This window comes from Ammospiza nelsoni, chromosome 3 (assembly GCF_027579445.1).
Source record: "Ammospiza nelsoni isolate bAmmNel1 chromosome 3, bAmmNel1.pri, whole genome shotgun sequence".
Classification (NCBI taxonomy): domain Eukaryota; kingdom Metazoa; phylum Chordata; class Aves; order Passeriformes; family Passerellidae; genus Ammospiza; species Ammospiza nelsoni.
Genome location: NC_080635.1, coordinates 78,445,864 through 78,469,337, shown reverse-complemented (window position 1 = coordinate 78,469,337; position 23,474 = coordinate 78,445,864). Strand labels below are relative to the sequence as shown.

At 43.7% G+C, this 23,474-nt stretch overlaps 1 protein-coding gene across 1 annotated transcript; it reads left to right on the top strand.

Annotated features, from left to right (window-relative positions):
- Nucleotides 1-2,466: 2,466 nt before the first annotated feature.
- TRIB2 (tribbles pseudokinase 2) lies at nt 2,467-23,235 on the top strand. Its single transcript, XM_059468164.1, has 4 exons — nt 2,467-2,507; nt 3,366-3,778; nt 7,765-8,057; nt 20,883-23,235. The coding sequence occupies exons 2-4, from the start codon at nt 3,509-3,511 to the stop codon at nt 21,349-21,351; spliced, it is 1,032 nt and encodes a 343-aa protein (XP_059324147.1). The 5' UTR covers nt 2,467-2,507; nt 3,366-3,508; the 3' UTR covers nt 21,352-23,235.
- Nucleotides 23,236-23,474: the final 239 nt, after the last annotated feature.

Here is a 23,474-nt window from a genome sequence, read left to right as displayed (position 1 = left end):
CTGAAATGGCAGTATCTTCATTGACATAATTGAGAGCAAAAGCAAAATTTACAAAGTATTAGGTCTGGGGAGGGACCCCATAGCAAAGGGAGTGAAATAATTAAAATATTCTGAAAGAGTAAAACTCATTTGATGGACAGGTAACTGTGTCATTACACACTGTACGTATCCTTCTGTGCCTTAGAATGTAGATTTAATTCAGAACTCAAAATTTATAATCTCTTCATTCCAAACTTGAATGGATATGGAATCCCTTTTTCAGATGTAAATCCCAATTCTGATAAAAATCAGGAATTTCCAACCAGAGGCTTAGGATGAATTAGACTTTTCATCCCTTTCTCCTTTCACTCCTTTCTCCTGTTGGCCTTGGAGGCTCTGGATAGCCTTTCCAGAGTTGCTAGGGACTGTGGCTCCAGCTGATGCTGGGTAACTAAGAAAGTTAAACAGAAAACATTTATTTACAGAACAAAGGTTGATGCAAGAGCCTAGGTCTTTGTCATAGTCAGAAGGAGTATGCAGGGGGAGAGGAAGGGAGAAATTGTGTAAAAAGCCATCTACTAAGAAAAGAATGTTTGATTTGGATCACAGGATGTGATACTGGAGAATGTATTGCATAACTTTATGGCTTGTCCTTATTTGCAATGATTCAGTATCCGGCACTGCTCATCTCATTTCTAAAAATGGTATTGAAAAGTTACAAACTATTCAGAGGTGATGGGAATAAGTGAGGAAAGGCAGGAAAAGCACCTTTTCATTTTTACAGCAAATAGCAAACACTGAGTCTGCAGGTCGTCCTAGGGGTTGCTGCAGATGACTGCATCTGTGCCCTTCCTCACTACCCAAGTGACATTCACCAGGTTAAATCTCTGCTGCCAGAAGCTCATCTGCTCCATGCCAAATTTAAAATCATGACAACCCTTTTCTGTGGTATTTATCTTATAAACTCTAAAACAGGGCACTTACAGCTCCTAGTGTCAAGACACGAGGCAGGTGCAATGCTATAGAGAGGCATTTCCAAAGCCTCCCCTGTCAAGACTGGAGTCTGACTGCAGCATCCCTAGCCCCTTTGGAGCCCTATTCAGAGCTTGTTTCTCTGCCTCAAAGCAGGCACCTCTGGGACTGACTCCTCCATTGGTTACTTCATTATTGTCATACTCACTTCTTTCTACCCCTTGAAAACAGGTATCACCCAAATTCGTAGGTGTTCACCCCAAAACAACCCTTCTCCCATTTTCTGATCCTCCCCTGTGCTGATGGGGGGAAAGAACACACAAGACACAGACAGTCCCTTGGCATTGCCCTGCAAAGGCTGCAGCTCCAGGACAGAGCTGTGCTCTCCTCACAGACCTATTTTCTTCTTACTGTTAGCTTGTATATTTATTTTTTCCCCTTTTTGGGGGGCAGGAGGGGACTGGGGGAAGAGGTTTGAGCATTTGGTTTGGTTTGGGCTTTTTTTGGTCGCTGTTTCAGAGAAAATCACCAACATCCAGACAAAAACTAGGGAGACTATCAGGCTCATTAGGAGTTCAGGGAACTGCTCAGCAAATTTCAATATATAGCTAAACTCCTGTTATTCAAACAAAAGGGAACGGATTTTAAAAAAAGACAAAAAAAGTAAAAAAACAAACCAAAACAACAACAAAAAACCCAAACAAAAATAACAAAAGAAACCCCCAAAACAAAACAAAAACCACCAAACCGACAGCCCGCAGTGGTGCTGGGCGGAGACAGACCGACCCCATTCATGGCTTTCTCTGTGAAAAGGTTTACGTTTTCCCCCGGTCTTCCCTTCCGCCGCACTCCCTCCTCCCCTCCGTTTTAATTTTGGGACGGATTAAGACAAGTCTGGAGTCGGTGGAACTCCTCCCACCCGGCAGCACCAGGGTACAAGCGCCAGTGCTCCCCTAAGTATGCGGGGCCCCGCGCTGCCCGGAAAATAGCGATTGCTTCATTGAGAAAAAGCTCGGCCAGCACATGAGATACCGCATCAGCCCCCGCGCCCGGCAGCGCAGCGGACTCTGCTTTTAGGGCAGCATAAGCCACTACCATCATTATTGTTATTATTTTATTTGATATTAAAATTAGTACCACCATCTCGACCCCAGCCGCAAGGGCAACCCCTGGAAAGGCTGGACCTGCCGGAGCTCTGTCAGCGGGGGAGCCGCGGTCAGCATCCCACCGCTGTACAGCGCTGCTCACACTGGTGGACACACCGGGATACACCGGGATACACGGGCACAGCCCCGGGCCCCCGAGCCGGCCGGCGGGCCGCCCCCGAGCGCTCGCAGGGCTGCGGAAGGACGTCTCACCTTGTTTACCCCGAGCGCGGCGGCGCGGGGGGGCTGCGGGGCGGGCCGGGGCGGGGCGGCCGGGGCGGGGCGCGGCGGGGCCGGGCCGGGCCGGGCCGGGGCGGGCGGCGGCGGCGGGGCAGTCGGGCTGCGCGCTGGGCACCGTGCGGGCGTGCGGCGGCCGGCAGCGAGCACGGAGGCAGCCAGCGTCCCCGCCACGTAAGTAGTTACTGATACGCCGGGGGGAGACGGTGCCTCGGTGGAGGGGAGCGGCGCGGCTACCTTCTGCTCCCTGTGTTCTATCCCCAAGAGGAAAAAAAAAAAAAACCCCATCAAACAAAATTTGCTCTCTACATTTATTTGTTTTTTTTTTTGAGCGATTCTATTTAATTGTCCCTTATGGCCTTTCGCTTATCGCCCTCCCAGCCCCTGCAGTAAGAACTCGGGCCTTTCTCGCCGCGCCGGTTTTTCTTTTCTTTGTGCGTGAACTCCATTGAAGGCGGTGAAGGCAGCGAGCCCCTGCTCACAATTCCGCTGTGCAGGGGGAGCGTGGGAGCGCTCTCTCTTCTCCGGTTGCACTTTTTGTTCTGTCGCGACAACGACAGCCCGTTCCTTTCCGCCAGCGCGGAGCGGTGCGCGCTGCCCCGCGCCCCGCCGCGCTCCCGCGGTGCCGGTGCGGCTCCCCCGGGCCGCCCGCCGCGGTCCCGCTCCTTTGTCGGCCCAAGTTAAATGCTCCCTCGCTGTTTCGCGGGGCATTCTCGGAGCGCCCCGGGCGCTAGCGGCGAGGCTCCCGCGCCATCTACAGCCGAGCCGCGGCAGCGCGGCGCTGCCGGGCCGTAGGGGAGCGGAAGGACGGTCCCGCTGCGCACACCGCGTTGCCGACCTTTTGTTGCCGCCCGCGCTGCGCGCCCCGCGGGAGCGGCGGCCGCCCAGCCCCGGCCGCGCCGCCGCCCGCCCCTCGGCTCCGCGGCCCCGGGCGCCGCTGCCCCGCCGCTGCCCGCTGCTCCGCGCCGCTGCGCGCCCGGCCGGCGGCGGGAACAAAGGGCCGCGGGCTGAGCGCTCTCTCCCTGTGCCCAGGACGCGGCGCTGAGGCTGGTCGCCCGCCGCCGCCGCGCTCCCGCCCCCCCCGCCACACAAAGGCAGCCGCAGCTGGACGGGCGAGAGACCGCGCTCCACGCCAGGGCTCCGGTGCAGCGTCTCGGCTGGTCTTCTCCATACTCATGAACATACAAAGGTCAACCCCTATCACGATAGCACGATATGGGAGACCGCGGAATAAAACCCAGGATTTTGAAGAGCTCTCGTCCATACGGTCCATCGAGCCAAGCCAGAGTTTTAGCCCGAATCTAGGCTCGCCGAGCCCGCCGGAGACCCCGAACTTGTCGCATTGCGTTTCTTGCATCGGGAAATACTTATTGTTGGAGCCTCTCGAGGGAGACCACGTTTTCCGAGCCGTACATCTGCACAGCGGCGAGGAGCTGGTTTGCAAGGTAATGCCTCTCCTTGTTCTCCCCCTCCCCCGGTTCTCCCCCGTCGCGCCCGGGTTTCCCGTGTCTCGCAGGAGGGCGAGCATGGCCGTGTACCTCGTTTATTGAATAGTGGAGAAACAAAAGGCAGGGAGACGGGATTATAGGCGAATCCTGTAACTTTTCCCTCTCTCCAGACAATGGCCACGTTATAGCGGTGGCCCGGAGCCAGGTCTGCCTTCTATTGGCAGGGGGATATTTTTCTGGAAAGAGCCGTTCTTGAAGTAGGTTTTAACGTGAGTTCAGACTAGGAGAAAGCCTCATCTTCCACATACTCACTTTTCAAAATGGAGTAGGGAATCCCCAGCTAATTTTAAGGTGTTGGGACCTGCTGACTTCCTCGATTTTTACTGCCCCCAATTCTGTGCTTTGGCTACGGAAGAGGATGGAGAAGCGGGGGGCCCGGGGGCAGATTGCCATCGGCTTTATCTTAAAAGTGATTTAAAAAAAAGAAGAACCACATCTAATTAATCAGCCTGAGCTCCCTCACGGTGGAGGTTGTTTGCAAACAGCATCCTCCCCCACTGCCCAACTGAGCAAGAATAAAACCTGCACACCTACGGTTTTTAGAAGTGCAGACAGAATAGCTATCCCACTCTTTGTAGCCTGCCGGCTTTTCTCTGTCTCCTCCCAATTTGCTCCTACTATTAAAAGGTGAGCTGTGGGAAAAAGAAATCCGCATGCGTGCACATCTGTGGAGGGGTGTTTTTCTCCTTTTGAGCTGAGGGAATATTATCCTTTGTTCCTAAATTGTGATTCTTATTGTCTGTAACGAGACAGACTTATGTCCAGCAAACTGAAACAGTACCCAGTAGTAGTTTTTATAACTACATAGCAAATTGCAACCTTGCAGCACATGCTGCAGTGTTTGTATTATTCCCAAAACACGGAATTAATGCCATTTGGCAAATTTCTAGATGGAAAAGTAGATGTATTATAGCTTACTAGTATTCCAGGGATTAATAATAGTATTGCTCACTGTTTCATACTTTCTCATACTTGATTCATAAAAAGTTATGGACTAGACTGTAGCAGAGAAGTGAAAATAATTGCTCCTCCTTGCTATTTGTGAAGATTGGAGTTCAGAGGGCAATTTAAATATGCTTACTGATTGAGTTATAAAACCTGATGAAACCTTCATGTGATTATTTAGGGGAAAAAAGGCCCATGGCTTTGCTAAGAACTAATATTGCTTGCTGAACTGGATGCTTTGTTACCAAACTGAAATAGGACATGAGAATTTCGAGAATGAAAGCCCAGCTCGACGCAGTAGTACAGTGCTGCACTCTAGGACATTGGCATCTTATCATGAAATGAACAGGTCTCACAAAGCTGCTGCTCTGCATGAAATTCTAGGTGAACTTGCATGGCAAGTAGTGAAGCAGGGGCTCTGCGCTTCTTTGTTTCTTGTTTGCTTTGCAGGATTAGGGCACTGTTGATAACAGTATGAGCAGTAGAACTGCAGCTCACAAAGACTGGGCCGTTATTTTTTTTCCCTTCTATTTAAGCTGTATGTTTTTGAGCTGATCCTGACATTTGAATAGTATCAGTTTTTCCATATGTGCGAGGCACTACTAGCTGTGCTCCAAAAATACGATCTTAGCCTGGCTTGCTAGTTTCTGAGGGTGCAGTTGTCAGTCCTGAACTCGGCTTAATTTAATGTGTGCTTTAAAATGCCTGCAGTGTCATGACAACTATTTGTCAAGTAGCCTTCCGGCAAAGAGAGGTGCTCTCTGGTATCTTACTGAAGATGCTCTCAGAGATTGCTTGCAGAAACGCTGGCTCTAGCAGACACATACTGATGATTCTCAAGATTCATTTGGCTGCACCCACCGGCTGTACCGATGCCGTTATTTGCTTCAAGGCTCTGTGGCATCCAAACAATGGTAACTTCTCACTTCTAATTCCTAGCGAGACCTAAATCAAACTGCAGCTTATTGGACATTTGCTGAATTGAGGCCAGGGATCTTAAAAGCTGGCATACAAAGAAGCCCTTTATAGAAGGTATTTGACACTGTAGCAGTATGATAGTGCTTCCTGTCTACCCCCCCCTCCCCCCCGTTCAAACACAGTACTGGTACATAACCAGAGCTACTTATTTAACATAGTCTGAGAACCACAAAATGTAACTAATTTACATTATGATAATGTGGTTTAGGAGAGAATTCTGGAATGATGTCTTTTCGCATGAGAGTTTGAGCCACATGAATATTCCTGCTTAAATTTTATTTTATAGCAGCTGCTTTGTAGAAGAGCCATTCACTTATAACGTAGTAGTTACGAGTTTTGAGATCCAAATGTCAATGAATTCTCCTCTGGAATGAATTGCACACCAGGGATTTTAGCAACACCCTCTCCGCGCCCTGGTTCTGCTTCCCTGGTGCACCATGTCACCAGAATGCCTCGGTGCTAATCCTCCCCCCGTAAAATGCGCTGGCTCTGTTTGGCAGTCTGCCTTTAAGGTTGTTTTTCCCTATGCCGGGGTAAGGCAGCGCAGGTATGAGGTGACAGGAAAGGGAGGTCTGTGAGGAGGGGGTGTCCCAGTTTCTTGGGGCTTGAGCCCTCCTCTGTGGAAGGAGTTTATTAGGATTGTGCTCTGAAGCATTAAAGGATGCAGGTTTTGGAGCCTCAGGTAAATTTTGATTGAACTGTATCTTTCTCACTCAATTTTTAAAGGCTTTTAAAGCTTTAGAGAGAACAGGAAGATATTTGCTTCTCAGAGAGGGTACAAATACCCACTATCAGAACACAAATACTATAATACAGAAAGGTAAAAAATAATTGCAGTTTAAAACAGTGGTTAGAGAACTAGACCAGTTCTTAATTTTTATATTTCGTTCGAAGGACACATGAATACCTTTAGTTCCTTTTACTAAAGTAACAAAACACTCACGAGTAAGTTACATATTAATTGAATTTTTATGCTGGTGGAAATGCTAATACTTGCTTTGCAGTCCTCTGCAGCAAGTATAATTAAAAATAAAAATCACTCCTATCAAGTACTTTGCTCAGTCTCTTTTAGTACACTGACTTCTGTTATTCTCAATGAAGTCTTTCATTTTCTTGTAATGTGGTCTTTTCTCAATTGACTCAAATACTGATTCATTCGTCATCACTAGATTATAGTAACTTTTTATATTTGGGTTTCCCAGCAGCTTTTTTAGTTCTTACAGCTCATTCATAAGATCAGTGATAACATACTTAGTAGTAAAGGGACACTTCGCTTTTAATGGAGCACTTGATTGAAATGCAGAGAGTTCAGGGTGGTTTTGTCTTTGCCTTTTGAAGGGTGTTTGTCTGTGCTCCAACAGGCAGAGCTATTTCCCGGGTTGTCCTTCTGATCTTATAAACAGCCATTGTGGAACTGAGACTTGGAAAGTGAAAGTGACTTTGCTGTTTTTCAGACATGAAAGAAAGGCAGGAAGTAAATAGGAATAGCAATAGATGATACTTTAAGCCTGAAAATCCTTAAGGCTTTAATGGGTTAATAAAATCAAAAGAGCCAGGCATGTGTATCAGGGTGGATTTAATGTGACAGCTTCTCTCAATACAAAGCTACTGGCTGTATTTTTTATGAGTTTATTTGGATGGAAAATTGAAAAGAAACATGCTTCCTTCGGAGTACTGCCCTTATACATCTCTGGTCTTTACAGCTTAATTTAGGTTGCATTCTGGATTTGATCAGGTGTTAGCTAATGTAACTGTGCTTGCTACCATTTTTGAAGACTAGCCTTTCCTGTCAAGGTTACGTGTCTTCTGTGTGGGGTTGTGCAGTCTGCTTTGTCTTGTCCTCAGTGCTGCGAGTTTGTGACATCCTGTTTACATTGGTGCAGCTTTCAGCAGTGACATAAATTGTACTTAGGGATGGTTCTGTTAGCAGAATCAGATTTACCATGACTTCACTGTCCTTCTTGTCACTAACCCTGGCTTTACTGTCATTGTTCCTGCAGGTGTTTGATATTGGCTGCTACCAGGAGTTATTAGCACCATGTTTTTGTCTGCCTGCGCATAAAAATATCAACCAAATTACTGAAATAATTCTTGGGGAGACAAAAGCATATGTGTTCTTTGAAAGGAGCTATGGGGACATGCATTCGTTTGTTCGTACCTGCAAGAAGCTTAAAGAAGAGGAGGCAGCCAAACTCTTCTATCAAATAGCTTCTGCTGTTGCACACTGCCATGATGGTGGACTGGTACTGCGGGATCTCAAGCTGCGGAAATTTATTTTTAAGGATGAAGAAAGGTAAGTCTCCCTCATTATACCTGAGGTCAGGTAGCTGGAGGTGCAGGATATTGTAGCCTTTGTTTGCAGTACACTTTATTTTCCTCTGCAACCTGATTGTGGGATGGATGTGCCATTTTACCTTCTGGCTTAGATTTTGGAGTAAAGTATAGAGAGCTCTTTGCATCCTGCACCTCCACCTAGAGGAGTTTCCTCATTCCTGTTGGGAGACATCCATCTGAAAAGGTGTAAGAGCTGCACTATTATAAAGGCTGCTGGTGTTAAAAGAGGATGTTAAAGAGGACTGGGGACTGAAATGGCTCGTTCCAGTGAGGAGGTGTGAAGAGGAAGAGCAGTCAAGTGTTCTGTAGGACTGTTCTGAGGACATCTTGTTTTCCATGCTCAGAGGATCTGGAGGCTGCTTGTAAGAGTATTATGTAGTCACTAATCATAGTAAGACTGAAACTGCCTTGCACTGGGGGTGCTTGTTTGTAGTACCAGCTGTTGTAGTACTTGGGGAACTACTGTTTTGGTTTTTTTTTTTTAATAAAGAAAAAACCTCCTACCTAGACACCCTCCTGTGTAAATGATTTGGGGAAGGAGTATGGGAAGACAGGGGAAGAAATAGCCCTGGATGCTCTGGGTATATTGTTGAAGTGCTCTTTCTCATGTGGAGCAGTAGCTGTACTGTTGTGGAAATTTCCTATCTCTTTCCTTGTGTTTACCAGTTTTCTTTGTCTTGAGTGATGAATTTATTTGCAACTTCCACATAAGGTATCAGAGCAATTAATACTGTCAGAATCATGTCAGGCTTTCATAGAGTGATTAAATTGGAAGATAACCATTAAAAAAACCCCAAACATCTAAATGGGAACAGAACCTGCCTTTGTGCTTCTTCTGGTTTTGGTAGACAATGGGGAGATGTTTTACCTTTTTAATTGAATGATAAAAATTGTCTGAAAACTTGTTCAAACTGCTGCAGAGTGAAATGGATGTTCTGGAGAGCTTTGTTAAAAATAACCAGTGCATATGGGGGAATTACAAGCAACAGCCAAATTCTCTAAGTTCTCCACAGGCTCAGGAAGTTGGTGATCTAAAAATTAGAAAAAACTAATACACAATTCATTCAGGAAAGAAAAGTTCCTGGTCTTAAAATAAAAATGACATAATAAAGATGACAATCTATCCCATTTAAATATTCTCTACTTTCATTTTATTGCAAGCTGAGTTTTGCAATATAGGCTTCTCCTTTTAATCTATTTACAGACTAAAAAATAATATATATTTTCACTTCTTAATTCAGTTCAGATGATTGTCTACGGAGCATTTTCCTACTCCAGCCCCAATGTCTGATTCCTCATCTTTTTCAAATAAAAAAACCATGAAATTAAATGAGCTTAATGTCCATTCATAGAGAAATGCAGAGCAGGTAGATATAAACTGCACTTCCACAACTTTTACTCCCAGCTTAATAACTAAGCATCATTCTAGAGCCTCTGATGAAGATAAGGAAACTTGTTCAAAGTAGTTGAGGGGTTGTTCTCTGTTGTAGCTGATAACATCCTAATGTTTAAGTGGATTTTTTTTCCTGGGGATGTATGTAAACATGTGTGGTTTTGCATGAAGAACAGAACTTGGAGGAGCTCTTCCAAGGGAAGGCAGCATGAGCTCAGAGCAGTGCAGTGGGAGCAGACACAGGCCTGTGCTGGATGCTCTTGAACTCCTACCCTGCTGCTTACTAGGAACACAGTCAGCATAGGAGGCACAGGGCCAAATCCTTCAGCCACCCAAGAAAAGTGGTGTGTACTGTAATAGCAGTGCTGGCTTTATGAATGTTTTTAGCTTAGCTGTTGTTTGCAAAATGACACTGTTGCTCAGTTTTGAGCATTGTCTTCTAATTATACAATAATTCACTTTAAAGGTCAAATAGGACTTGCTGGTTATTTTTAAGATAATCATAATGCGGTTTTCTTCTGGATGTAATGTTGGCTTGTAAGTAGGAAGGTATTGTAATCCTTTCTCTGCTAAATAAACAGAGATGAAATAATGTGAGATAGAAATAGAACCAAACAGCAGTGACTGCCTTTTTTCACATCCTCTGATCATCATACTGTAATCAGTCATCACTTTCAGTCTCCTGCTATATTTAGAAATGAAAAATCTTCCTGGTCCTCCTGAGTTCACAGAGGTGTTGGTGTGTTGCTTGCATCCCTCTGAGCTCCCATGTGTCTGAGGCTGCTGCTAAGGATTCCTGTGTGCTGAGCAGTCCTCGAGGAGCTGCCTGGCAGATGGGTGCTGCACCATCCCTTGCTCTCTGATGCTCATAATGAACCAGAGAGGGAGAGAAGAGATAAAAATGATGTTTTGAGAAATGTGTGTGAACTCTGCTGCTGTGTGTCACCTGCTCTTCAGTGAAGCTCTTTCTTAGCAGTTCTTTTCCTATTTCTTCAAGGCTGTTTTTCTGCAGTTCATTTTAAGTACCTACCACTTTGGAACTTCCTCTTCCTGAAGACTTTCATGGCTTTAATTTTGGTAGAAGAAAAGATGTGAAATCCAGCAGGCAGGCAACACATGAATGGAAAACTTGGTGCTTTTATTTTATTTATTTTTTTTTTTAAGTAAGATGCTTGTCTGCTGTTGGCCTAGAGCTGCTGGACTGGAGGAGCCAGAGGGAATGTGAATGTTATATAGAAGTAGTTCCATTTGTCTAGAAAAGAAAATCAATTTTAAAGCATTTCTTAGTACATCATCTTTCATTGATCCTAATGAGATCCTGGTAGTTCAATAGAAAAACAGAGCTCCTGAAGTTTTGCAGGTGGTGCATACATGTTAAAAGTCTTCTACCCCATCCCCATTATCTAAATTACAGCTGTCATTTGCAAAGATTTGGGCTCCTGATCTAGCAGCACCAAGAGTGCTCTTAGCTTCCACTTGATGTCCCCACTAAAAATGTGTGTTATTTGGATGTTGCAAATCACAGTGCCTTGGGATGTTTCTAATGAACTGGGAGGTAAGAAGGTGGAATAAAGTATTGTTGTAGGCTGGTAGCACTGAGCATTCTGTGGGGCTCCTAATTGTACTAGAGGTGTTCTCCTTAATGTGGTAAATCCATGAGAGACTCGGATCATGTCTTACACTATTGCATGTGTGTAAGTACATTAGCACTTAAAATGAAACTCAGAATTCCACTGTGGAAACAAACAGAAAAAAATTGTCCGTGTTTCAATGTAATTTATAGTTTCTTTAAATCCTGAACTGTAGGAAATTTGAAGATAGGGTGAATTGCATTCTATAAAAATATGTGCTGTTGCTACATGGGCTTTTTGTTTTTTATAAAAAGTAGTGCAATTGTGTTTTTTAGGGGGAGGTGTCTGTAGATCCCTTGGTAAACTATAAGTGAAATAACCAGTCTTGTAGTATTGAAATTTCAGAGTTAAACTCCATAAACCTGCAGCTGATGTTGATGAAGCAGAAGTTCTAAGACATTACAGCATGGCTGGAAATGTTTTGTAAGACTGGGTTAGCAAGCAGCAGCACATCTATTAAATGATTGTAGTGGCTTCCAGAATACTGAATATATGGAAAACAACACTGACTTGCCATGCTGAGTCTCAACAGACTTTCTAAAGTGCCTCTAAGGTACTTCAAAAACTGTGTCCTTACACTTCAGAATGAAACTTGAATCCAAAACAGTGAATGACCTATGATAAAACCTGTGTTCTTGTATGTTTTTTCCTTCCATCTGTGTTATTAAAATTTTTGTCCTGGGTATGAAGCCAGGTTGGTATTAATGTTGTGAGGCTCTTGCTTTTGAGTATTTTATCTGTGTTTGTGTCATGGTATTTACCATTTTCTATGCACAGCCTGTTCTCATAGTAGGCCCTTGGGCAGAACTGTGCCCTTCTCCTAGCTGGTGTCCCATAATGATGTTGCAGAACAGGCAGGTTTTTTTGGGTTGTGCTAAAAATAGTGCCATGCACAGTATATAGCTAATAAAGCAGTTCATCAGTCTGATACATAGCAGATGCTTTGAGAAAGAGCCATCTGAAAGATCTCAGAATTAAATGAAGCATTTCTGTGTTGGTTGTTTCAATGGTTTGCTTAATACAAGAACATTTCTGCTGTCAGGGAATTGTTAATTTCTTTAGTGTGTTTTTAAGCCTTTAATTATATTAAAATATTAGCTGTCGTAATATTTGAAGCTTAAAGACCTTGTACATTCATCATACTTGTTGAAGGAAAAATTAAAATAATTTTGGTATTTAGATATTGTAATTTTCCTCTATTCTTTGAGTAAATATGAGGCAGGTGGGATTCAATAAAAATAAACAAGATTTGACACTTTTTGCTCTATGCCAGGGGAATGCAGCCAGTACAATACACTAATTTAGAAAGCCTGTGCTAGCATAACATATTTACTTGGCGCTCTTAGAATAATTTTTCCTCTTTAATTTCTCAGCTTGGAATGGATGATGCTTTAACATGACCTAGTTATGTTGTTTCCAATCCTCATGATACAAACCTGATCCCACAAAAAATACAAATGTATATACCAACCTTTTTGCATGTAGACCTGTTATTTTCTTATAGCTAGTAGCAAGCTTTTCTCCCCAGCATTTGTTAGAGTATAATGTGATCAGCAGCTTTTTCATCAATGTGTTAGAATTTGCTGTTACCCTTACAATTCGGTAGAGAACATGTAAGTTAATGCTTTCTCTAAGTCCTAGAGAGTCCTAAAGTGGAAGAAAATCAAACAAAATGGGAGTGCTGTTTAAATACCTGAAGATTTAGAAATAAAAACAGTCTTCATCTGTTTTGTTATTTAAGCACTTTGCTGTTATTTAAGCGCTTTGCATTACCCTGAACGGGGCCACAGGACCAAAGAGCACAAGTTCTTCAATAGTAGAGACTCACAGGTCAGATTTCACACCAGAAATTATTATTCTTAGAATATGGAGGAAGGCGAATTTCTTAATGGACAGCAAATCTGCTGTGAGGCTTAGGGTAGCAGATGAAGTGGTTGCACAACTGTTTTCCACAGAAGGGTTTGTGTCCCCATTGCCTTTATGTGGTTTGGTTACTAAGTCTCTGTTCTCACCCTGTTCCTGGAGCAACACTGATGTGTTTGGTGCCCTTCCCAGCAGGAGGGAAGAGGGAGGCTGTCTGCAGGTGGTGAACATCACAGCCACCCTGTGAAGTGCATAAATCTCCCCCTGAGGGCATAGATAGTCATACAGGTTAATTGCTGTGCCAAAGGTTATAAATTAATGCAAAAGCTGAGAAGGAAGATTTGGCTGCTGTCTGGCCCTGGGATGATGATGGGAACTCAGATGGAGCTTGAGTCAGCTCAAGGCCTTTCAGTGAGACCAGGGGTGGCAAGGGGCTTTGCTGTTGTAACTAGCACTGGAGTTTGCAGCAGGTTTTACCCCTGCAGTGTCATTTAAGCACTTTGTACTATGTAGATCATAGTAGGGCCTTGTCTTCTTCACTCTCCCTGTTCAGGCAGGATGCTGTGGTGTGTGTTGGCTGTCATGTCAGTCATGGGTGGTGCCTCTCCTGAGATGCCCATTGTGGGATTGATCTCTCTGACAAAAGGTGCTCTGTAGCCCCTGGAGTAGATGTGTCTCAGGGCATCTCAAATTCAGTTAAATAGCTGGTCCTTTTAAAGACTTGAAAACCTCCATCCTTAGACTTGCTGCAAAATGGTCCATTTTGAATTACGAGTGGAGACTGAGGGTACCTGGATGTGTGTGCTAGGGGTGAGTGAGAAGGAGGGGCAGGAGCCCAACTAGTCACAGCTGCAGTGCATTGTCAGAGGGAAATTCTTCTGCTGCCTTCTCTTAGTTGTTCTTATTATCACACTTGGAGATTACTTCAGGCTTGGGAGGGAGAGAAAAAGTGGAGATTGTAAAGAGGAACACACGTGAGGCATATTTAGTCTTGAGCACCTGCCTTTTTGGTCAATGTGTATTGCTTGGAGACAGGATTGCAGACATCTAAGCAAAAGGTTTTCAGTAAGGTTGTGAAATAATGGCATGGCCTTAGAGATGTTGAACACCCATTGTAGGCTCAGAAAGTGCAGGGCTCTTTTCACAACATGAAGTTGTGTTAAAAAAAAAATTGTGGTCTTCTTTCCCTGTGGAGCTTCATCATGCATTGTATCAAAAGACCTAGAAAAGATGGGAAACACAGCATATGGTTGACAGCACAGCCTTTTAAAACTCTGATCTTCAGTGTGATCTAACAAGATAAAAGTGAGGTGATGAAGTAGCTGCCCTGGCTCAGATTCTTACAGAAGAATGGATTGCTCAGGGTATTATTGTAACCGAGCTCCTCTGTGGAAGGGTCTGCAGGATTTCACAGCCTGCACCCCAACACAAGCATCACTACCTACCAACTCTCTGGGGAGTATCTTTTGTCTTAGGCAATAAGGGCATGGAAGAAACAAAGTATATGGCATACAGGACAGGCTGTTCCCAGCAATCCTGTTTGAGTGTTGTAAAACTGAGGTCTTTGGGGCACCAGTCCTTCCTGGAGGTGAGCCAGAGCATTTGTAAATGGAATTCTGTAGGGAAAAAACCCAGATCAGCTTAAAACAAGTTAAAAGCTCTAAGTTGTTGGGTACTGCATGTCAGGGGGGTGCAGGCAGGGCTGACTGTGCTGTTAGCATCCCTGCAGAGGAAGGGTGGGGGAGATGTAATTTTTAGAGGCTTCCTCATTGTGCGGAAGTACCAGTGAAGGAATCTTCCCTTAGGAACAAGGTTCATCCTGTAAACCTGTGCTGCCTGAAAGTCCCAGTTGTCTTTTGAAACATATCCTTGAGCCTGTTTCATTATGCAAGAGACTGTCTAACAGCCTTTGTGCAGAGTTTGGTTTTTTTTCTTCTCTGAAATTGTGTAGGACGTTGTGTGGTGAACGCCCATGCTCTGTGCTGTTACAAATTGGAAAGGGATCTATTGGTGAAAGGAGCAGGATTTAAATGGATGGCATAACATTTCCCCCTGCTCCTGTGTGCCCCTCTGCCCCCAAGGAGATTGGGTAGTTGTGAGTTCAGAGCCAGTCTTTTCACCAGAGCTGCAAATCATCTGCCGGGGCTTCCATTACCGCCTTCCCTGTCTCACTGGCTCCCTGATGAAGAATGCCTACTTCTGCATTATTTAGGAGAGATTCCCTTGGTTAAAAAAAAATAAAAATCGATTAGCAAAAGATAACTGCTTCCCATGTTGAGCTTCCCTTTTTATTTTTTTGCCTCCTTGTGACTCTAATTGCATGCATGCTCTTCTCATCATTATGATGAGGTGTGGGCAACTGACCTCGATTAAATGACCTGTAAATTATTGGCCACCTAGGAGCAGTCCCTGGTCCACTGGGCAGTCAATAGCTTGAATGCCTCTACCTAGGGAAAGGCTCTCCTGGTCTCAGTCAGAATAATATTGAAATATGAGATAACATTTCTTGGGTGGTTTCAGCTTTTTACCCTAGGAGGAATATTGTAAAGCACCTTTAGAAATTGCCATTTTATATTTACCTGCAATTGTATGAAAAAATTAGTCATTCATATGGCAATGATGTTTGTTTCCTGATCTCCAGTGTCTGCTGCATTGAATCTGTAAATCTGGACCTTTTAATTTTACCCAGCCTGAGTAACAATTGGATGGTGTATCTGGCGTGTCCGGAGCAGGATGGCTCCTTCAGTCTCTTCCAAAAGCAGCTGATTTGGCTGTCATATGGGGAATGTTGCTGTGCAAAAATTGTGGGCCCAGTCTGCAGTTAGTGTTTCCAAAATGGGAAGGTTGGCTCAGCTGTTGCTCAGATATTACTTCTCATACAGATGGCTTTGGGGACAGACTAGAGGCAACTGCTTTCATTGATTCAGGTGCAGGCTCCTTTACTACTGACTGCTTATTCACTGCAATGAAGATATTTTCTTCTGAAACACTCAGACTATCAGTTGTTGTCTCTGCCTTAAATGTTAAAGATTTTTTTTTCTCCTGCCTTATGAGTTTAGAGCCCTCTGAATAATTCAACTGATTTTGGTATGGAAATTGTTTGCTTTTGGAGAGCAAGTGTGAATGTTGGATTCTTACGCCCTGGTTTCAGTGTCAAAAGGCAGGATAGCAATTTGCTGGTAGTCCCAAAGCTCTGCAGGGAAGAGTAATGTGAATCTGTTGGAAAAAATGTGTGGGATGTGCAGCAAAGGCAGAGGGGAGTGCTCCAAAGGTTGCATTGGAGAACCTTCTGGAAGACAATTGATTATGTTTTGTTACATTACTGAAGAGCAAAGTCTGAATGCAGTCAAGTAATGAATGGCATATTGATAAGAAACTCAGAGTGGTATTGTTTTTCATGGGTTTCCCTGATGGTTTCTATGGGGACAAAGACGCATTTCCCGTCCGAGTGCTGCTGCTGCCCTCTGATTGCACTTCTGTGGTTTCATTCACCAGTAATGGGAAAGCATTCATAGGCAGAATAGCTTCCCCTTTTTAAATAGCCATGATTCAGGGTTGTATTTTTTTTTTTAATGCATTAAACTAATGCAGTGTTTTATCAATGATCTGATAGATGCATAATGCTCTTTTTCCAAGTGCTTATTCGAGATCTGCATTAAAACTTGAAATTATGTATTGTAATTACGTAAGCCTTGGCAAAACTCTTTGTTGCCCTGCAGTAAAGTGATTCTCATCCGGCTGGGGCAGTAGCTTACATTTGAACTTTAGGGATTAATTTTGTTGCAACTGTTTGTCAAGCTCAAATGCTGGTGCTTTTGGAGAACTTTTTTCTCTTCTGGGGATCCTTTGTGAGAATCCTTTTTCTCTTGTGGGCACTGATGTGAGTTAATTATTTAGAGAATGAGAGGTTTTTAGAGAACTATTTTTATTTGTCCTTTTTCCTCTCTGTGATGGGAGGCACTTCAAAGTTGATTGTGATTTCACACCTTCATGTTTGTTTTTTTTTCTGTCCTTTGCCTTAACAAATGTCAAATTTTGGGTTGTCCAGTTAATCTGCAGTTGGATGCACTCCGCACCCTTTTCTGTGGAGGTTCTGTATTCTCAGAATCGACTTGTAGTTTTCAGGGTCTGTTTGTTGTTGTTGGCTTTTATTCCTGTTCATGGCTATTTGATTTCAGTGCTTTCTGAGAGAGGCATGTGGGGGAGAGAGATTGCTTCTCATTCAGCATTCTGCATTTCTCTGTATTTAGACTTTGACTCCCCTTTTTCTCATTCCCTTCCATACTCCCTGCCTGATTTCCCCTCCCAAAAACAACCCAAAAACTAAATCCTAAACATCACTGGATTGCAGAAAGCAGAGGTCTTTAAGCCAATGCTTGAAATGCAGTGTAAAGGAAGTCCAGCAGAACTGGAAGCTGTTTCTCATAGAGATGGGGTACTGTGCACTGGGAAATAGCAGCTTCTGAGCCAGGCTGCTGCTTTTTGATTGCCTGAAAAGATGTGGAATGACTGTCAAAAGGGGACTGAGAGTTGCTGTGTACACACACCTGTGCAGTACCCAGTGGTAGCACTGCACAGACCGTGTTCCATCTGTGAGCTGAGGTGGGTGAGGTCTGTCAGTCACTGAAAATGGGCTGCAGTGGGTCTGCCCAGCCCCAGTCCTGCCTGGTGGTGAGGGGTGCTGGCAGAACCACCCTGTGAGCTCTTTCTGTTGCCAGCTATGTCAAGTCAGACGGCCCTTCCCATCCCTGTGCTCTCCTTGCTGTGCGGATGGACCGTCTGTGTTGTCATCTAGTGCAAAGACACCAGACTTCACAAATGAAACTGGGAACACCTGGGCTGTGCCTGGGTGTACCTGGGAGAGGAGAAAGCCATGCTGAGGCCATGCAGCTGGCAGTGTGTGCTCAGGGGATGCAGGCCCTGCAGTCTGCCAGGGAAATGCATGCCCGGTGCTGCAGGAGCACTGCCTGCTTGCAGAGGAGCCATTTCACCACTTGCACCTTGCACCCAAGGGAGTCTCTGGCTCAGGGTTTGGGGCTGACCAGGAGGAAGAGGACTGAAGGTTGTGTTTTTGTTTAATTTGGGACCTTTGTTTCCTCAAAGCCTGTCGGCTCAGCAGGATGAAAAACCAGGCTTGAGTGTTTTCATTTGCCCACAGCTTACAGAGGAGCAGGCAGATAAGGGCCAGCTGTTGTTCCATTTGTTTGCTTAAACAAAACCTGCTGTTTTGTGTGGAGGCTGCAGCACCTTGCAAGGAAAGCAAGATGGGGATATGGCTTTTGTGTGCTGCTTCTCTTTTACTATCAAGAAATTATTTCTTCTCTTGGAAAAAAATAGGAGTTTTTGACACACCTTGCAGTCTGTTCTCTGTGGTTTTGTACTGTGTCCGTTGTAGGAAATGAGAGATTAGGGAATGCCAATAATTTTATGTAATATAAAAGCTTCTTATTGAACTGTTTTTCTAAAGTCTTTGGCAACTCCCAGAAATGTAAAATAGGATAGGAAAGTAAACAACATTTCCCTGTGTTGTTGACACTGGGATGGCAGGCGAGTGTGTGTGGGGGTGAATTCCCTCCTGGAAGTTGTTTATAAATAGCCTGCTCTGCCCCACTCCCTGTGTGTGTGTTCTGCTTCTGTTAGTTAGCAGGAGTGAGTCGATGCTTTCCTGTCTGGCAGTTCAGTGACTTAATGCATGTTTGAGTATCTGGCCCCACTGTTTTATTGCTACACATGCTTTTCTGTGGAAAAACTGAGGTGGGCAATGCAAATGGAACCACAACTCATGTCCCTGCCTTCCCTTTCATTTCCTCTTCTCTGTTCTCTGCCCTCTTTGGCATGTTCTTTCCCTCCGGGTATTTCTCCTTGCTTCTCTTCCTACGCTGTGCAGGTGCAGGAATGTGTCAAAGCTGAGCGCTATGAAAGGACTCTCCTCAAGTCACTCTCCTGTTGTGGACCCTCTGCTTTGTGTACAGAGGGAAATTTCTGTGGTCTTGGTAATTGTAGTTAAGCTTTTCCTTGCAGCCCACTTCCTGTGTGGTGCATTGCTGCTGTAAAGTATTGTTTGAGTGCTAATGAGGGGGTTGTCCAAGGCCAGAAGTACTGTTAGGATGGCAGTGGTAATTAATGAGGAAGCAGGTGTATTGAGCAATGCCCATCAGCATTGAACTGGAGGAGCAAACACTGTTTCAGGAGAGAAGGAGCTGCCCTGACACACTGTGCTTGGGAGCCAGGTATTTGGAATTCTGTATTTATGACTTCCTCATTTGAGGCATGTTGCCAGAGGGGCTTTCACCTCTGCTAGTAAACGTATTTAGCTGTTGAAAAGGTCCAAGTGTCATGAAAGTTTATGGCACAGTTGCCTCTGGAGTACTCAATGGAGTAAAATGCTCTTCTGTTGGTTCAAAAAAGATAGGGCTGAGCTGCCCTGGAACTAAGTCTAAGCCAAAGCTGGCCCAGATGTCTTTCGCAGCTCAAGCTCAATCGGTGTTGTCTTCAGTAAACATTTAAGAAACAAGGCTCTCCTTGTCTATTTTAATGCCTGTTAAATTACGTGGTTTAGTCAAGAGACGCAGGTTCTGCCTTCTGGGATGAAATCCAGTCCCTGCCTGTGAGTGTCTGTGGTATGAGAGCAGGGCCGTGACACAGGGCTAGGAGTGATGGCAACAGACCTGTGGGGTTCAGGGATGAGGGCACTAAAACTCAAAGTTGAGTTATGACCCCAAATTGTTGAAAGGAAAATCTGCAGTACTGCTAGGTCACTCTGCCATCCCAAGGCACTGGACAAGCCCTGTTGCATTGTAGTGACTGTTCTCTAAACCACCCTTTGCTGAGAACTAGTCTGAAGGGTACTTGGTAATCCTTTGGATGCATCCAACAGGGACAGATTTTTAAATATAGATAAAAAGCCTAGCAGTGAGAATTGAAGGAAAGGTTATGTTCAGCTAGTGCTATGACAAGCAGCTCTGCATCTTTTTTTTCTGCTCCTGTGTGATATCCATAAGGGAAGAAAATTCTCTTGCAGAGATAATTACTGCAGCACAATGACAAGTTCACAGTGCTTTGCAGGCAGCAGGAGTTTGCAGTCTAGATAAGGCTTTCCTGTCATCTCTGCAAGTCCTTTGCCAGCTTCTCTGTTCTTTCCAGTGCAAGGAGCTCCTCTGGCTCAGCTGGGTAGATAAGCTTGCTGTTAATCTTGGACTTCAGTTCACCTGATCTCCCTTTGCCAAAAATTCTATTTGGGAAGACTGGAATTTGTTTGAAGTGCTGTTTCTTAATTTCTCTTAAAATTGCTGGGGTAAAGGAAAATGTTGGCTGGTCAGAGGGATGGATCATTTAGGGTCAGAGTGACCATTTTATTGCTGTTAAACCTTGTGGAATTACAAGTGTACAGAGTGGCTTTGCCAGCATGAAGGTGTCAAAATAACCTTGTGTAGTTAGGACTGGGTTTGTATTTGAGTGTGAATCCTACATGGGTAGGTTAGAGTGCATCCAGCTCAGGAAAGACCTTGAGGTTTATGATTTCAGAAATCATGTCTATGTGAAATCAACTAAAAGCATGAATATGGCAGTTCCTATTCTCTTTTTAAGAGAACTTATTAATGAGTTATTAATTAAATTTATTAATGAGTTTACTGGATGTGACTGTATTTGAAAGCCTCTAGCTGTATGTGTGGCAGTATTCCCTATATGTGTCTAATACCTCTAACCAGTATGGAAGAGACAATATCAATTTATCTGTAGCAACTGCTGTGAGTGGGATTTTAAACTGATGCGCTTCTGCAATTGTCAAATTTTGGATAGTATGACTATTATAACCATACAATTGCAACAGTCAGAATTTGTGTTTGATGTTTGCTTACCTTGATAGTATTGTGTTTTGTTTTTTTCCCCCCCACAGGACTAGAGTGAAATTGGAAAGCCTAGAAGATGCTTATATTTTAAGAGGAAATGATGACTCTCTTTCTGATAAGCATGGATGCCCAGCCTATGTGAGTCCAGAGATCTTGAACACAAATGGCAGCTACTCTGGCAAAGCAGCGGACGTGTGGAGTCTAGGTGTCATGCTTTATACCATGCTGGTTGGACGCTATCCTTTCCATGACATTGAGCCTAGTTCCCTCTTCAGCAAGATCCGCCGTGGGCAGTTTAACATTCCAGAAACTCTATCCCCTAAGGCAAAATGCCTCATACGTAGCATACTGCGTCGGGAGCCATCAGAAAGGCTGACTTCACAGGAAATTCTGGACCATCCATGGTTTTCTACAGATTTTAATGTATCGAATTCAGGATATGGTGCTAAGGAAGTATCAGATCAGCTGGTGCCTGATGTCAACATGGAAGAAGACTTGGACCCATTCTTTAACTGAGCACAAAGACTGGTGTTCAGAAGGTACACAACCTGGAGATGGACACATGAAGGAGCCCTTCCTGACCGCGTTCAATCACATCCTGCATCAGCCTAGCTTGGTAGCAAAAGACACTCAGAGGTCCTCGGATTGAGAAGGAACCTCCACAAGGAGCTAATATAACAAATGTAGCATGGGGACAGATTGGGGGGGCGGGGGGAGCTTGCTATCAGGTTAGATTGATTTGGAGGAGAAAAGGCAGCATGGAGCAATTGTAGCTTCACCTTTTTGGAGCCAAGGAGACTGCACATGCCAATTCTGGTGCAGCTGTATCACACCTGTTTCTGTTCTATTAAAAACAGTGGTAACTCACAACAAATAGAAACTTTTTTGCCTCAGCTCGCATCTTGGCATCGCACTGTTAGATACTCAACTTCAGCCATTATTCAGGGAAAATACAATTGGCTAACTTTTTTAATCAGATGTCTAATAATTAATGGGATTAATACAAGAAAAAAATTAGGTGCACAAAGATGGACATGAAAAGTGGGTGCTAAAAAAAAGCAAAATTTCAGTTCATGTCTCTTGATAGCTATTTTCAAGTCATTTCTTCTAAATAAACTACTTAATATTCTTGTCAGGAAATGACATTTTAATGCGTTGTTCCCTTAAGGGGAAGTAACTGTCATTTAACAGGCTGTTCTGTTTTGTGTCAAATGGTTTGTTGCAGGAAGCTATTATAACTCGAACTTTCAACTGCATTACTGCTATAATAGGAGAAAAAAAAAAGAATAAAACTGTATAATTTTTTTTAAAAGATATGAGATACTGGCTTCCACATCTGCCATGCTGCACGTATATGACTAGCAAGGGCAGAAAGCCCTTAACGGTGTCTTCATCTGAGAACCAATCTCTTCTTTACTGACTAGCCCACGTGTAAATAGAGGGCTCTTTATTATTGAGGAAGAGTATTGTGGGTTTTTTCTTTGAATTCCTTTAAACTTGGGAAAAGAATTGTTTGATTTTCATTTTTGTTTATGTCCAGACTAAGAAATAAGAGGGTATTAATAAGCTGAGCATTTATATTACAGATATTCCTCTTGAAACATACACAGTAATATGCACCTTTTGTATTGTCAAGACTTATTCTATTTATTGAAGAAAATGTCACAGTAGTGATGTATTAAGCCAGTACTTCAATTACGGGTTGACTTGGGATGACATGTTACATGCTGTAGTTAACACACTTCTTTTCTGTTCAGGTATTTCTGTCCCTAAATAACTTTTTATTTAGCTTCTTTTTTTTTTTTTTTTCTAGATAGCTTTATTTGATTTAGACTGGCAAATGTTTTTATTACTGCTTTTATATTGCTGTATGATATTGAAATCTCTTGGCATAAATATTTGTGTTTCCAGTACCTCAGTTGTTCTGATATTACTGCCTGTATACGTTTTGTGAAGTGGTCATGTTTTTTGGGTAGGTACATGTGGACTCTGTAGTATGTAAATGTTACTTGAATTTGTGCTTAATTATAGTATGTGGCATGTGCGTACAGCTACTTGGCATTTGACGTATGGATGCTATTTGCCTGCCTTGCAGGAAAGTTATGGTCCCACTCTCAAGAGGATGTTTCACAGTTCTTTATCAAGAGACAAAGCTAGCTGCAGCTGACCTGCCTTGGTTCTATTTTGGTAACTAAGAATATAAAGGAGTAATGTTTTTACACTCTGAAGATGGTGCTGTGTCAAGAAGGACTTTTTTTTTATTTTATAAGTACCTTATAGGAGGAAAGATTGGTGATGTGCATGGTGGGGTTTTACTGCCTCTGGTGCTTTGTCATGTATTTGGTTTAATGTTTTTGTCCTAATCTCTTCAATAAATAAAATTGTGCATATTTAACTAAAGTTCAGTGGTGAACAGTGTTCTTACTGAGTATCTGAGGTGCTGCAAAAGTTTGCTCTGTTAGGATCATTCAGCTGATAATTTTTGTGATGCTGACAGGCTCTTGCCTAGTCCAGTGAGCTGAGAAAACTTAGCATTTATATTTATTTACAAGGTAACACTGTAAACCTTTTCATCAAAAATTTTACCATTTGCTATAAACAAAACTGGCTTTTATTTTCTCTTCTTTTGGCTTGTCCCT